At 40.1% G+C, this 12,073-nt stretch overlaps 1 protein-coding gene across 10 annotated transcripts in view; it reads right to left on the bottom strand.

Moving 5' to 3' along the window:
* Positions 1-1,817: 1,817 nt before the first annotated feature.
* SLC44A3 (solute carrier family 44 member 3) overlaps positions 1,818-12,073 on the bottom strand; it is a 104,880-nt gene continuing 94,624 nt past the window's right edge. For 9 of the 10 annotated variants that reach the window (XM_035537411.2, XM_035537412.2, XM_035537414.2 and 6 more), the window contains 4 exons: positions 5,822-5,959; positions 5,078-5,314; positions 3,144-3,236; positions 1,818-2,085 (listed from right to left, as the gene is read on the bottom strand). In XM_035537411.2, the coding sequence (XP_035393304.1) occupies positions 2,080-2,085; positions 3,144-3,236; positions 5,078-5,314; positions 5,822-5,959 (474 nt within the window). In that variant the 3' untranslated portion in view covers positions 1,818-2,079. The remainder of the gene's footprint in view (positions 2,086-3,143; positions 3,237-5,077; positions 5,315-5,821; positions 5,960-12,073) is intronic. The other variant, XM_035537409.2, reaches the window with a different exon arrangement.

Below are 12,073 nucleotides of genomic sequence, written 5' to 3'. Positions count from 1 at the left end.
TCTTTGAAGTACAAACCAAACTTCCTAGTAAGCATCTAAAAGTCCTTTCTCCATCCAGTAACTGCACTGAAGGCAATGATACTGAATCATAATTGCAATGAACATAACCCCAGAATCATTGAGACTGAAAGGTACCCCTGGAGGTCATCTAGAGATTGTCCAGCATAGGGACTGTCTGAAAATGGAGATACATTTATTGAAATGTCCCCTCCTTTCTTCCACCACTCGGTTCTCAAGTCAAGGGCCAAAACATGCAGTGTGAGTATCAAATACAAACCAGGGAAAAAATAATGCACAGTAACTGATTGTTCTAACTTCCAAGGCAATCTACTATGCTTTGTAAATTGTGAAACATTTTTACATTGTGCAGATGCTATAATTTGCAAACAATCTTACTGAGACCTGTGGAAGAAGAAAGTTTTTTTCCCTCTGTAAGTACTATATCTGCACACCTTCTCAATATTAGAGCACTATTGCTTATTCGGTGTAATTTCCAGTTGCCACAGCATCCACAAACACAAGCACCAGAAGTACCCAAGTGTATAGTTTAAAATAATGAAGAGGTAGTGAGTCACAGCCAAGCAGATCATCAAGCTCACCTGCCACCCAGAAAGTAATTAATCTTTCTTTTCCCTTCCCATCATGCATCCCTTATCCTTCCACTTCTTGAAGTCGCTCATATGAAAGTAGACAGGTTGTTTAAACGAGGAATAAGCAGCCACTGTTTCTGAGCATCCCCTGGCAAATAGCTAGTCTCCTTTCAGCAGCAGATCAGATAACAGTATTCAGATGAAAACAGATTTGGCATTCTTACCATCAATGAGCTTTACTATTCTGTATGTCACTTCCAAGCTGTGACTAATCAGAGGTTTAGCAATGTATTCTACGGGCCTTACTTGTTACAGCAGTTTCAGTCACTTAACTTGCAGTAATGTCTTGCTTCCTGATGTACTTGATGCGTACTGTACTGAAATCCCTAGTTGGAGTCATCTTTCTACCTCAAACCTCTCTTCAAAGAGAGAAAGAATAAAGTCATGTCCCACTAAATAAAATCTAAAACTAACCCCATACCCAGAACAAGGTGGACTGTGAAAGTGTTTTATAAACAGTCCAAGTATGAAGTTTAAACAGACCTCAAATCTGCTCAAAAGAAAACAGAGTTTTTCTTTTTAAACCGCATCTAAACTTACCTTCTCTCCCTCTTCTGATTTAAAGCCCTGTCAGTCACCTCTACATTCCTCCATGATACTGTGTATTTCACATCCACGTTTCAACTAACACTTCTTCATAAAGTATTATTTACATCATCCTTTTATCTCATTTCTGTTCAGCCACCACTTCTTTGTCAAGCTTTAAATCCAGCTACAATTTGTATCTGCTTTGTCTTTTCAATTGCAAAGAGAAGGTAGTTGTTTATTTACACACAAAAAAAGGCCATTCCTCATCTGCCCTTTGAAGAGGAGCCAATGGATGGTTTATGATACTGACTTGTAAAGACCATTCCCAATAGAGTCTAATTACAAGAACGACAGCTACCTCATAACTATTAATTATCTTGACTACAGAGAATTTCCATCAATGAGCTCAGTGCCATTCCTTAATTGGATGCGCTGGCTGTTCAGATATACTGAATAAATCGGGAAACAATCAGAGTGCCTCCTCTGCAAATGTTTCTACATTTTCTGATCCAGGCACAACCGGCCCAGAGAAGCATGATAAAAAAAAAAAAACCCCACATGTTAAATGACATGCTACAAAGGTAAAAAGGACAGCTCTATGACCTTGTAAACTCAGTATTTTTAGTTAGAGGACATAGAAACTTATAAGGAATTTGTTTATTAACAACTTTCATAGACTATCATAACAAGTCTATTAATAAAAGTAAGATATGCTGACATGAAATACATTATTCATACAAATAGATGGTCATTTTACCAGTGCAGACGGTACAACAGATTTAACAGAGATTTACAGAACTAATAGTTACTTTGTCCTGGGTTATTGGTAACCTTTACTTTTTTTCTGCAACTGTTTTTGCTATTGCTGGTTTGCCTTCATACTTCCTGGTGTACTTCACATTCAAGTCTACAAACAGAGAAAAAAGGAATCAAGCAATGTGTAGCACTGGTCCTGTTATTGCATTTATATGCCTGAAAAAGTAAACTGGGAAAATAATTACGGTTCGTTTGTGTCTTAAATCTGCAGTCATCTCTTAGGGAACAGAAACCCCCAGTTTCTGTGCTTGCCAAAATATTACTGAAGAATGCAGTAACAGACACACACAGTGAAAAGAACAAATATTATAAACTGAAGCAGTGCCCTCTAGCCCAACTGCCTACAGCAGAATGCCCACAAGACTGTGGAGGGTACCCTAGAGCCTGGGACCTCTTCAAAGTAGACCAAGAAGAATCATCACAATCTCTGCGCCCCCGTAAGGAGTAGCTAGGACGCAAGACACTAGTAGTAATGTGGAGCAGGAGCTGGTGCCAGAGTAGCTGCTGCATCTTTCTCCAGCAGCCTTGGTGTAGCCCCCTGGTGCTGGAGTAAAATCACCCCAGATTCTCAGCTGGCTGGGGCAGTTCCTCAGCTTGGGCAATGTGCAGACCTCAGATGGCAGTTGGTGAGCTTTCACTCTCGGGACATTCCCATGCTTGGGTGTGGGAGAACACTCCCTTCTAGCATCTCAGCTTTTTTACCCCAGCATAAAACAGAGGCAAGAAATACTTAATTACTGTAGAGGACATGCCAGGGAAGTGGGGGAGAGGAGGGGTAGGCATCTAAGCTCTAACTTTACAGTTCCAGAAAGTGTTCACAAAATCAAGCAGCCTACTGCTGTTCTGACTTTCCTACAGCAGGCACGTGAAGGACTATCCAAAGAGGATTGCTCTCCCATCACCTTGCAATTGTCTGATTTTTCTCATCCTCTGCTGGGCACACTGGGGAATGGGAAGAAGGATGAGTATAAATATTTCATCCTTCCATTTTGTACCAGCAGAGGGTTTCCTGAGGAGTGAAAGCAATAGAAGGGAAATGTTTGTGGCTGTGAAACATCAGAAGACGCAACAGTCTACATCTTTTCTTCTCAGGACATAAAGGCAAACAGCAGCTGGCAGACAAGTTCACAGCCCATATTCCCTCCTCACCATAGGTTGGAGCTCTGTCCCATCTTCGTTGTCACATCTCATGGTTCTGTGTTTATGCCCTTGTGTTAAGTTGTTACTTTGATTCACAAACATCTACAAACAAAAAGCAGGGTGAGATCATTCAGGAATGCGAACCATTATGTAAATAAAATAAAATAAAATAAAAAAACAGCCTTGTAAAGGAAGATAGTTAACCTGGGGCTATAAAACTAGCTGGTTCCTAGCTGGATGACACTTAGTGATACTTTGAGGCACTCTGCAGGGTGATGAAAGCAGCTGAATAGGATGAAACAAGAATCCCTCTTACTTCCTCTACTGCAGCAATGAGAGCTCTGGCTGTCTGAAATCACTCACCCAGCTCTCCACCTATTGCCACATATCATCCTGAGGGCCACAGAGCCTCCCTTCCACCCCCAGATGTTTATCACCCAACTGTAACACAGATGCCACACATCAATGCCTTCATGTGTTGGGAAACTCCAAGTCCTTGTCTATGTGATGAAACATACTATTGGTCATGCAATGAGGAGGAGTTTGGATGTGCTGCCCCCAGTTTTTCCATACAAGGTTATACTGCCTGCCCTGCTTGGATGACTCGCCCCTGCGGGAAGTCCTCTCTTCACCCCAGACCCCAGGGAATAGCTAACTACAAAGAATTAAGAGTTAAACCAGAGTTAAAGAAAAACTACCACAAAGTCTGGAAGTGGAAAAAGGAAAGCCTCTGTTTGTCTCATGAAGGAGAATTGGCTTAAGAAGTATTCTAGCATTTGGCAAAACAGAGGAAGAAGAACAGAGGTCAAGGCTTCAGCGTTTTCCATGAAGTAACATATTCCTATTCAGGACGTGTGCTTAAGTACTGTTCTGAATCAAGGCCAAAGAATCACCATCTGCTTTCTTCTGTAAAAAGGGTTAAGCCTATGTTTAGGCTGCCTTTTTATTGTTTTTGTTTGTTTTCAACAAAATTCTAAGAACATTACAGGAAATCTAATAGCAGCATTAAAACAAACAAACAAAACCAAAACCAACCAACCAAACAAACCAAAACAAAGCAAACAAAACAAAACCAAACAAACCAAAAACAGTTCTGACACTGTCCTGAAGAAATCCTTCCAGAAGATTCATATCATCTGAACTAGTCTGGCTGGCTGCTAAGACTTTCTTTGTTGCATGGTTTATGAAAGAATGGACAGGACAGGCAAAAATAGTATGAAAGGAAAAAAAGCTTCCACATTTCCAATATTCATATGAAAGGGATGGCCTGTATACACTCAAATGCTTCAAATGCAGCTGTTAACTAAAGCTCTCCATCACTATTAGCTATGCATTGATTCTCCATGGAAAGCTTGCAGTTCAATACAGTAATTATCAGGGTAGAGACAGAACAGTCAGTCCAGAGACAGAAGGATTTAATCAAGAAACATAGGACAGTATTTTGGCAAAAGAATCTGTATATGTATGAAGGAAAGCAACTCAAGTTTGAATCAAGTTTGTTCAAAACTACAGCATCCATAAGATGTATATTAATACCTGACCTGCTACAAGCTCCTTGTTCTTTAGTTTTGCTCCTTGCTGTACAGAAAGGAAAAATGGAAATAAACATCTAATCTTAGGGCACACTGTGGATCGTACTGCAGCTAGCTCAGCTATTTATTTATATATTTACTAAGCCTTAAAAAGTCAGCCATTGCCTATAGGGTATGATCTAAAACAAGGTAGCAGATCATCGCTAGCACGCAGGGGCCAGAGGGAGGAGTTCATTTATTTCAATTTTTAAACTCACTTTTTTAATTTGCATCCCTGAGCCCATCCTTTTCTAAGGGCTTGGAAAAGAAATCAGATGGATTAAGAGTTCAGATTACTAGGTCATGGGAAAGAGAGAGTCCTCAAAAGCTTAGAATGGCTCAAATATTTTTGTTGTTATCACTGGGGCTTACCAGCAGTTCCTGATCTACGAAGTATGGCTTCTCTGCAGATCCATCATTTGTTTCCATATCAATAGCAAAGCAAAGGAACATGGCATCTAGCGTCACTTCAAACACAGACAGGAAGCTGTGGGACATCAGGTAGGCAAAAAATCCAACCAACAACAGAGGAACTACCCAAGCTTGCAACTCCCGATGGTAGTTAAATGCCATCAATCCTCCAAAAACAGTAAAACATACAACAAACACCTGTAAAGGGCATTGAGAGAGAAATGCAGCCTTATTAATCACATAATTTGTTTCTTTGTTTTCCTAAGAAACAACAAAAAACCCCACCAAAATCCTCAGGCAAATTACAGCTAATATTTTAAAAGAACATCTCATCTGAGAAATGGCTACGCAGTTTTCGGAAAATAGTTGCCACATTTTGTATTCAATTCAGTGTGCAAATTTTGTAGGGCAGGAGCAATCTTCTACTATATATTTACCAAAGACTCAGTGCAACAGGAACTGCAAGAGTGGCACCAAGGACACTAACACAAATAAGTAACTCAGTAAAAGCTATGAAAAGGATTAAGTTCCTCAAACATTATCCTCTCTTCCAAATTCATTTTACAGCATTAACAACACCTAGTTTAACAATAATATTACCTTATTTAAGCTTAAAACCTTTTATTTACTTTTGGTACAAGAAACAGAATCATACCCTGATTATTCACTTCAGCCTTACGGAACAGTACCTTTTCTTACTCTTACCTTTCCTAGAAATATGATAAAATCTCCAAAACAACTAATGGATGCAAATTCAGCAGAACTCTTTGCCAAAATAAAGACAGCATCCTTTGCGGATGTACAAAAACTTGTCCCATTTATGGCAGTAGTTGTGTACACATGCTGAAATGAGAGAAGACAATGCAATGGGAGATGAAAGACCCTTTTAATCTAGATTTTACTTCAACAAAAATGAAATGCTTTAAACATGATTTGGAAATGCTGACTTTGTGAATAAAAAAAGTTATTTTGCATGATATGACAATTTTATTTCAAGTGACTGGAGTAACTATGCTTCTAGTGTCAAATAGTTTTTTCTACATCATTTCCACCATTAGGAAATGCTAGAACAGGGATGAAGTAAGTTTCTAAACCCATCTTTATCCAATTTATTTTAAAACACCGAAGTTCTCTACCCTAATTTTTGTTAATTAATTTAACATAGTTACGACATAACACTTACCTGAATCATGCTATTCAAACTTATTTTCCAGATATCTACCTTCCACAACTGCTGGCAACCTATATATGCAGTACAATCAAGCTATGTAGTGATCAAGTAATTTAAAAGTTGATGATTTTTTTAAAAAGTTTTATGCACTGCCTTTTTAGACTATTCATATGCTACTGAAATTCAAGCTTATGGCTACAGCCATAAAATAAAACCATTGCATGAAAACTGAAAACAATTACGACAATGATTGTAAAAGAACAGCTAAAGGACTAGACCAGTGAAGAATCTTGTCACTAAAAATAATAATAATTATAACAGACAGAAGGGGCAATCAAAGGTATCAGGAATATTGTAAGATTTCTCTTTGTGGAAGTTGGCCAATACATGTGGGATGGCCTTCTTGGACTGGATTATTTTAGCACCTGTTCTGGATAACTTGACACACCTGTCCCATTTATGGAACTCCTCAATGAGGCTTTGAAACAGCATCCAAAGCATCAGCTAGGAATAACAGCACTCAGGATACCTGAAATATTTGCTGAACTTTGCCAGCAAGTCTTATGAATAGTTTCCCTTTTCTCAAAATATTAGAAGGTGGATTATGTCGCAAGATATTAGTTACATCTGGTACATTCAGAAGAACCGCAGTGTGCAAGGGATTACTGTTTTGAAGGAATTTATATACCCGAACATGTACTGAAGTGCTTAGATTACTTTCTGCTACACGTAGAAGCAGAAAAAAATGATTTGCTAAAAGTGAATTATATTGGCCTACTACAAAACAGTTCCTGTTCAAAAAATCTGTTTTTTCTTACAAATCAAAATATAAAACAGCTTCAGATATCTCAAGGCAGAGAAAATTATTTCTGCAGAGTCCAGTTTTATCCCAATTTCTGTAATAAACTGTAGTGTAGCAAAGCTATATTGACATTACTGTATCTTAAACTATTGCACAGAAAGAAATTAAACACAAAGATCCTTTGTATCTTCATTTTTAATATTATTTATTTTATATATAGCAAAGGACTTATTTCCTCTGATTAGTAAGCAAAACAAAGAGTATAAGCAAACAGTGACATCCTGTAAGCACTGTACTTATATGGTAGCTAACGCATCCATAGATGGAAAAAATACAACTAGAAACCATGGATTTATTGCCCACTATGAGGAAAAAAATAAATAAAATTAAAGATTCCCCTGAACTCTACAGAAACATGTAGACTATTTGCATAAAAATCTGTTTAAACAAGCAAGTTCTCTCCATTCCCAAATAAGAAAAAACGCTTTCAGTATAACTTTCATTTACACCGTCCTGCGGAGTGCTGCACCGGGGCCTGCAGGCAGCCTGCCCCTTGGCCCAGCCAGCCCTCATCTGTTCCTTGGGCTTCCCGGCTGCCCACGCCTCTGAAAGAGGCGGCCTCGTTCCACCTGCCTCATGCAGCCTGGCCACTTGGCAAGGAAAGCAGACGGCCTGCCAGCTTGCCCACCCCAGGGTTGAAGGCAATCAGATCAGCAGGCCCAGGGCAGCCTCACTGGGCCTCCCCCTGCCGAGGGCACTGGCACCAGGTTCAGGGAGTGCGGCCTCAAATCAGGCTCCCTCTCTGCCTTCTGTCTCTAGCTGTCACTGCATTTTTCAAACACGGATAATACACCTATCTTTATAACATGCTGTGAATTAAGGCTGCTTCATCGTTCCCCTTAACAGACAGGAAACTGAGACACAAAGTGGAAAAATTGGTTTTGTAAGTTTGTTGCTGTCCCTTAAGAACTAAATTCACAGAGCAGATCCTGATCTGGTGAGGTCAGTATACATTTTGCCAATAAATTAAATACAGATTCTGTATTCGTTATAAACTGAAAGAAAAAAAAAGTTCTGTTTTAAAAATTAAAAAAGAATGCTGAAAATGCATGTGCACTTATACAAACACTGTACCAAACCTTAAAATAAACAACCACTTTTTCACATTCTGGAATTAGCCACTTCGGTATCTGAGGAATGTGCCACGAAAAGAATTTCTGATATTTATTAACTCAAACAGTTTTCTTGGAAGAACTGGAAAACAATGCTAGAGACTGAATACTACCTGCATAGGCATTTGTGATGCTACAAACCGGTTAATAAGAAATGGAACTTATAACTATTACAACTTCAACAAATACAAGCATCAACTAGTCATAACACACAAGCAAGAGAGACAGCTAGGTGGTAACCCAACATTACAGAAGAGGCACAGAAATTAATGAACTACTAGAAGGCTACAAAAGTAGTCATTGGCATGGGTGAAGTATGAATGTTACTAGTAAAAGCTGAAGACTGAGTCAAGCGATCTTTGGGGAAAAAATACATTTCCATCAAACTCAGAGTTGCACAGAAACTAGTTCAAATGATTTCTCATCCTTACCAAAGAATAACTAATACACATAAGCTACTCCCAATATTTGCAAATGATTTTGGACTTTGGACTAAGAAGCTTAGCTCTCCCCTTTACTTTCTAGTTGCAGGGAGTGCAACCCATTCCTTTTCAAAGAAAGGATAGTTGCAAAGGCTAAGACGGCAGACCGCAGTCACATAAGAGCCTGCTATCATTTAGAAACAGACTATTCAAATGTGTTTTTTTTCCTACCGTTGTATTCTCTTTCCTAATGCACAAAAGCTTTAGTGGAATTGGAAATGTGTGAGAGAAGGGCAGCAGGAATGATCCAAAAGGTATGGAATGTCTTCTGTCTGGGGAACTACTGAGTGCACCAGACTCCACTGTCTGGAAAAGAGATGACTGAAGTAGGATGCGGTAAGAGGGCTACAAAAACACAAGAAATATGGAGAGCGTAGGTATGATTAGATGCTTACTGTTTTTTCTAATGCAAGGACTAGGCAGAGGGGGTAACCATATGAAGAAGCAGGAACCAAATTTGAAAACAGATGACAGTTCTTCTCACTGTATCCTGTAAGTTGTGAGCTCCTGGCCAAAGGATGCTCTCTAGCCGCTAAAAGTTCCCGTGAGTTCAAGGGAGACAGGAGAAGTTCAGGGAAAAGGGATCCACTGAGAGATATTAACCACACAGAAACCACACACAGCTCAGGATGTTCCTAGGCCTAAAACAGATTCAGAAACAGCACTGGAGACAGGGGAACATACACTCTTTATGGCTTTGCAGCCACTCACAGCCACTGTTGGAGATGGGTCACCAACCTAGGCAGAGGTTCTGTCCGGCCCAATAAAGCTGTTATATACTTAAACTTTGCTTAATGCATCGATGTTTTACAGTGGTAGTCTCTGCTGCAGTGACAAGCAAGTACTAATAGCATTGATAGCGTACCATGGATCAGCAAGCGTGGGAGACAGTGGGTAAGGAAGTGTCTTTATCCTTGCACCATCGAGTTGGTACTGTGTCACCAATTTTGTGAAGAACACAAGCCTCTTCTGGCTCGGAGCCTGGGAACTAGACACTGGTTTCTCAGTGTCAGGAGGAATAAATAAGGAATGTGAATGTTTACATATTTCCAAATACCATGCTATGCAAAAAAAAACTATTTAAAGAATACATCCTTCTATGCTTCACAACACAGAATGTCAAGGGTCTTGGAAAAACTGACCTGCCAGTTTCATGAGAAAGGCACTGTGGCTCAGATCCAGCCCATAAGTTCCCCGATTGTTGAGAATAATTGCTACTTTGTGTAACAGCTGAATTCAGTCTTCCATTCTAGGACTTGCTTTAATAAAATGAGCTTGGGGAAAGACCGGATTGCCATAGCAACAGAATCCTCTTAAAAAAGAAGCAGGAGACATGCTGGTCTCACATCCCATTTCAGCTTTTTCTGCTCTACTGATATTTTCAGCCTGATCCAATCTGCTTGTTGCTGCCAACTCCCTTGGGGGCTGCCCTGGCTATCTACACCCACTACAATGTCATGCAGCTCAGCCAGGGCTTTTAAATGTCCTAGCTTGCAAGTGCCACAGCTGCCATAGGAATTCCCTCAGAAAACACAATCTAGTGGTAGCAAGTGGAAGTGACATTTCTGTGGCTGCTGTACAGGCCTTTAGTGACCCAGTGGGACAGCTGTATCATGACTCTCAGGTGGTGGGGGGAAATTAGAGCAGTGTGGGCCTGTGAGGCCCTGCTGAAGAGATGAAGACATGTAAAACTGGAACAGACGTTCAGCCACTCCAGTCCCTGGCTATTTCAAGCTATCATGCTACTCAATTTCTTCTATTAAGTGGAAAGCTCCCTCTTTAAACTACTTAGGGCTTTTCCCTCTCCCAGCCCTTGCATTTGGATCTATTCCAGACTGTTGTTCCTCTGGTCCTTAGGATCCTTCTTCCAATTTCCAGACAACTCAGGAACTCATGAACAGCCTACAACTACTCATTCTTCTGCTTATCTTGTGTTGGCTCTTACCTTTCCCTGCTGCTTCTTTTCCTGATACACTCAGAGATGGCAAATGTGCATGCTCTGACCCTTTACTTGTAAAGGTAGACACACCAGGATATTCCAGTCCCACCTTGTGAGGTAAGGCTGACTACCTAAAACCAGCAACCTGAACAAAGGCATTCATCCCTCTTTCTGGTGCAAGTATTTCATCCCATACCTTCTCCAGGACTGAATCTGCCACTTTTGCGGCCATCTCAATAACCAAGTAACGGCTATTGTCCTGTGAAAGACAAATGCACGGAGCACATTCTCGTCCATCACTTCCCCAGTGAGCACACAGCTAGCTAATACAGAAACTGTTATTTTTGATTCTTAGGCTAATAACTATTTATAAGAAACTCGACAAAAGCCTCCTGATTTTTTTTTACAAGCAGTCCAAAAAGCCCAGCTTTGCATTCCACCTTATATTTGCAATCTGGACTTGCTGGAAAATACCTTGTCCTTCAACTCGCCTTGTTTTCTACTCGGTCATGTATTCCCTCCACAGGTGTCATCCAGTGGGTACGATCAACACAGCTTTCTCCTGGAAGGGTAGTTGGGTGTTCTCTCCTGTAGCATCTCACTGCTAGGACTCTTACTGCAGAGAACCTGCTCTAAGTGCCCATTGCATCATGATTACATTATTACTGGAGTCACTTAACTGTAGCTTCTGCAATATTAGTGTGACATGTTTCCATTAGGGAGTTCTGAAATAAAAACAAACTGAATGTGGTCTGAGAGTTGTTTAGAATTGCCCTGCTTAAGAGCACTAAATTAGTGGTCAGTTGTTTCACTGCATCCCATCCCCCTCAATTTTTATTTATTTATTTTTTTAAGTGGGAGAAGGGAGAGAAGAAAAGCATCAAAGCAAGAACAGGTCATTCTCATTCATCTCTATGCCCCACATGGTTCACCCTATGAAGCAAGGAAAGACCTGCAATATTTATCTCCTATTACTGCATGTTTAAAAAGTCTTTAGAGGGAAAACAAACATTTAAAACAAGATTTCACCAAAGATTAATGTTTTAGCCAGTATTTTCAAGATGATTGAAAATTTAGCTTCACATCTAGAAGAAACTTTGCCAGTAACATTAAAGTGCAGTATTGGTTTTGGGAGGAAAAAAGAACTATTTGATGGTGTGAGACACAATATGTTTGGCAGCACACAGGAGAACTGTACTTACATTAGCATGCCTGAATTTGGGTTTTATCTAGATCATTTCTCCAGAAGGCATTTAAGCACAGCCTCCTGATAGGCTTCCATCCAAAGTTTAAGAGACAACTAACTACCGCGGATACACGACCAACAGACAGACTTGCTTCTGTTTTTTCACACTAGACAGTTGCTGGCTTTCAGTGTCACTGAAGGGTCT

The sequence above is a fragment of the Cygnus atratus genome, chromosome 8 (genome assembly GCF_013377495.2).
Source record: "Cygnus atratus isolate AKBS03 ecotype Queensland, Australia chromosome 8, CAtr_DNAZoo_HiC_assembly, whole genome shotgun sequence".
In the NCBI taxonomy this organism is placed as follows: Eukaryota; Metazoa; Chordata; class Aves; order Anseriformes; family Anatidae; genus Cygnus; species Cygnus atratus.
Note: the sequence above shows the minus strand (reverse complement) of the source record. Positions and strands in the feature narration are given on the sequence as shown.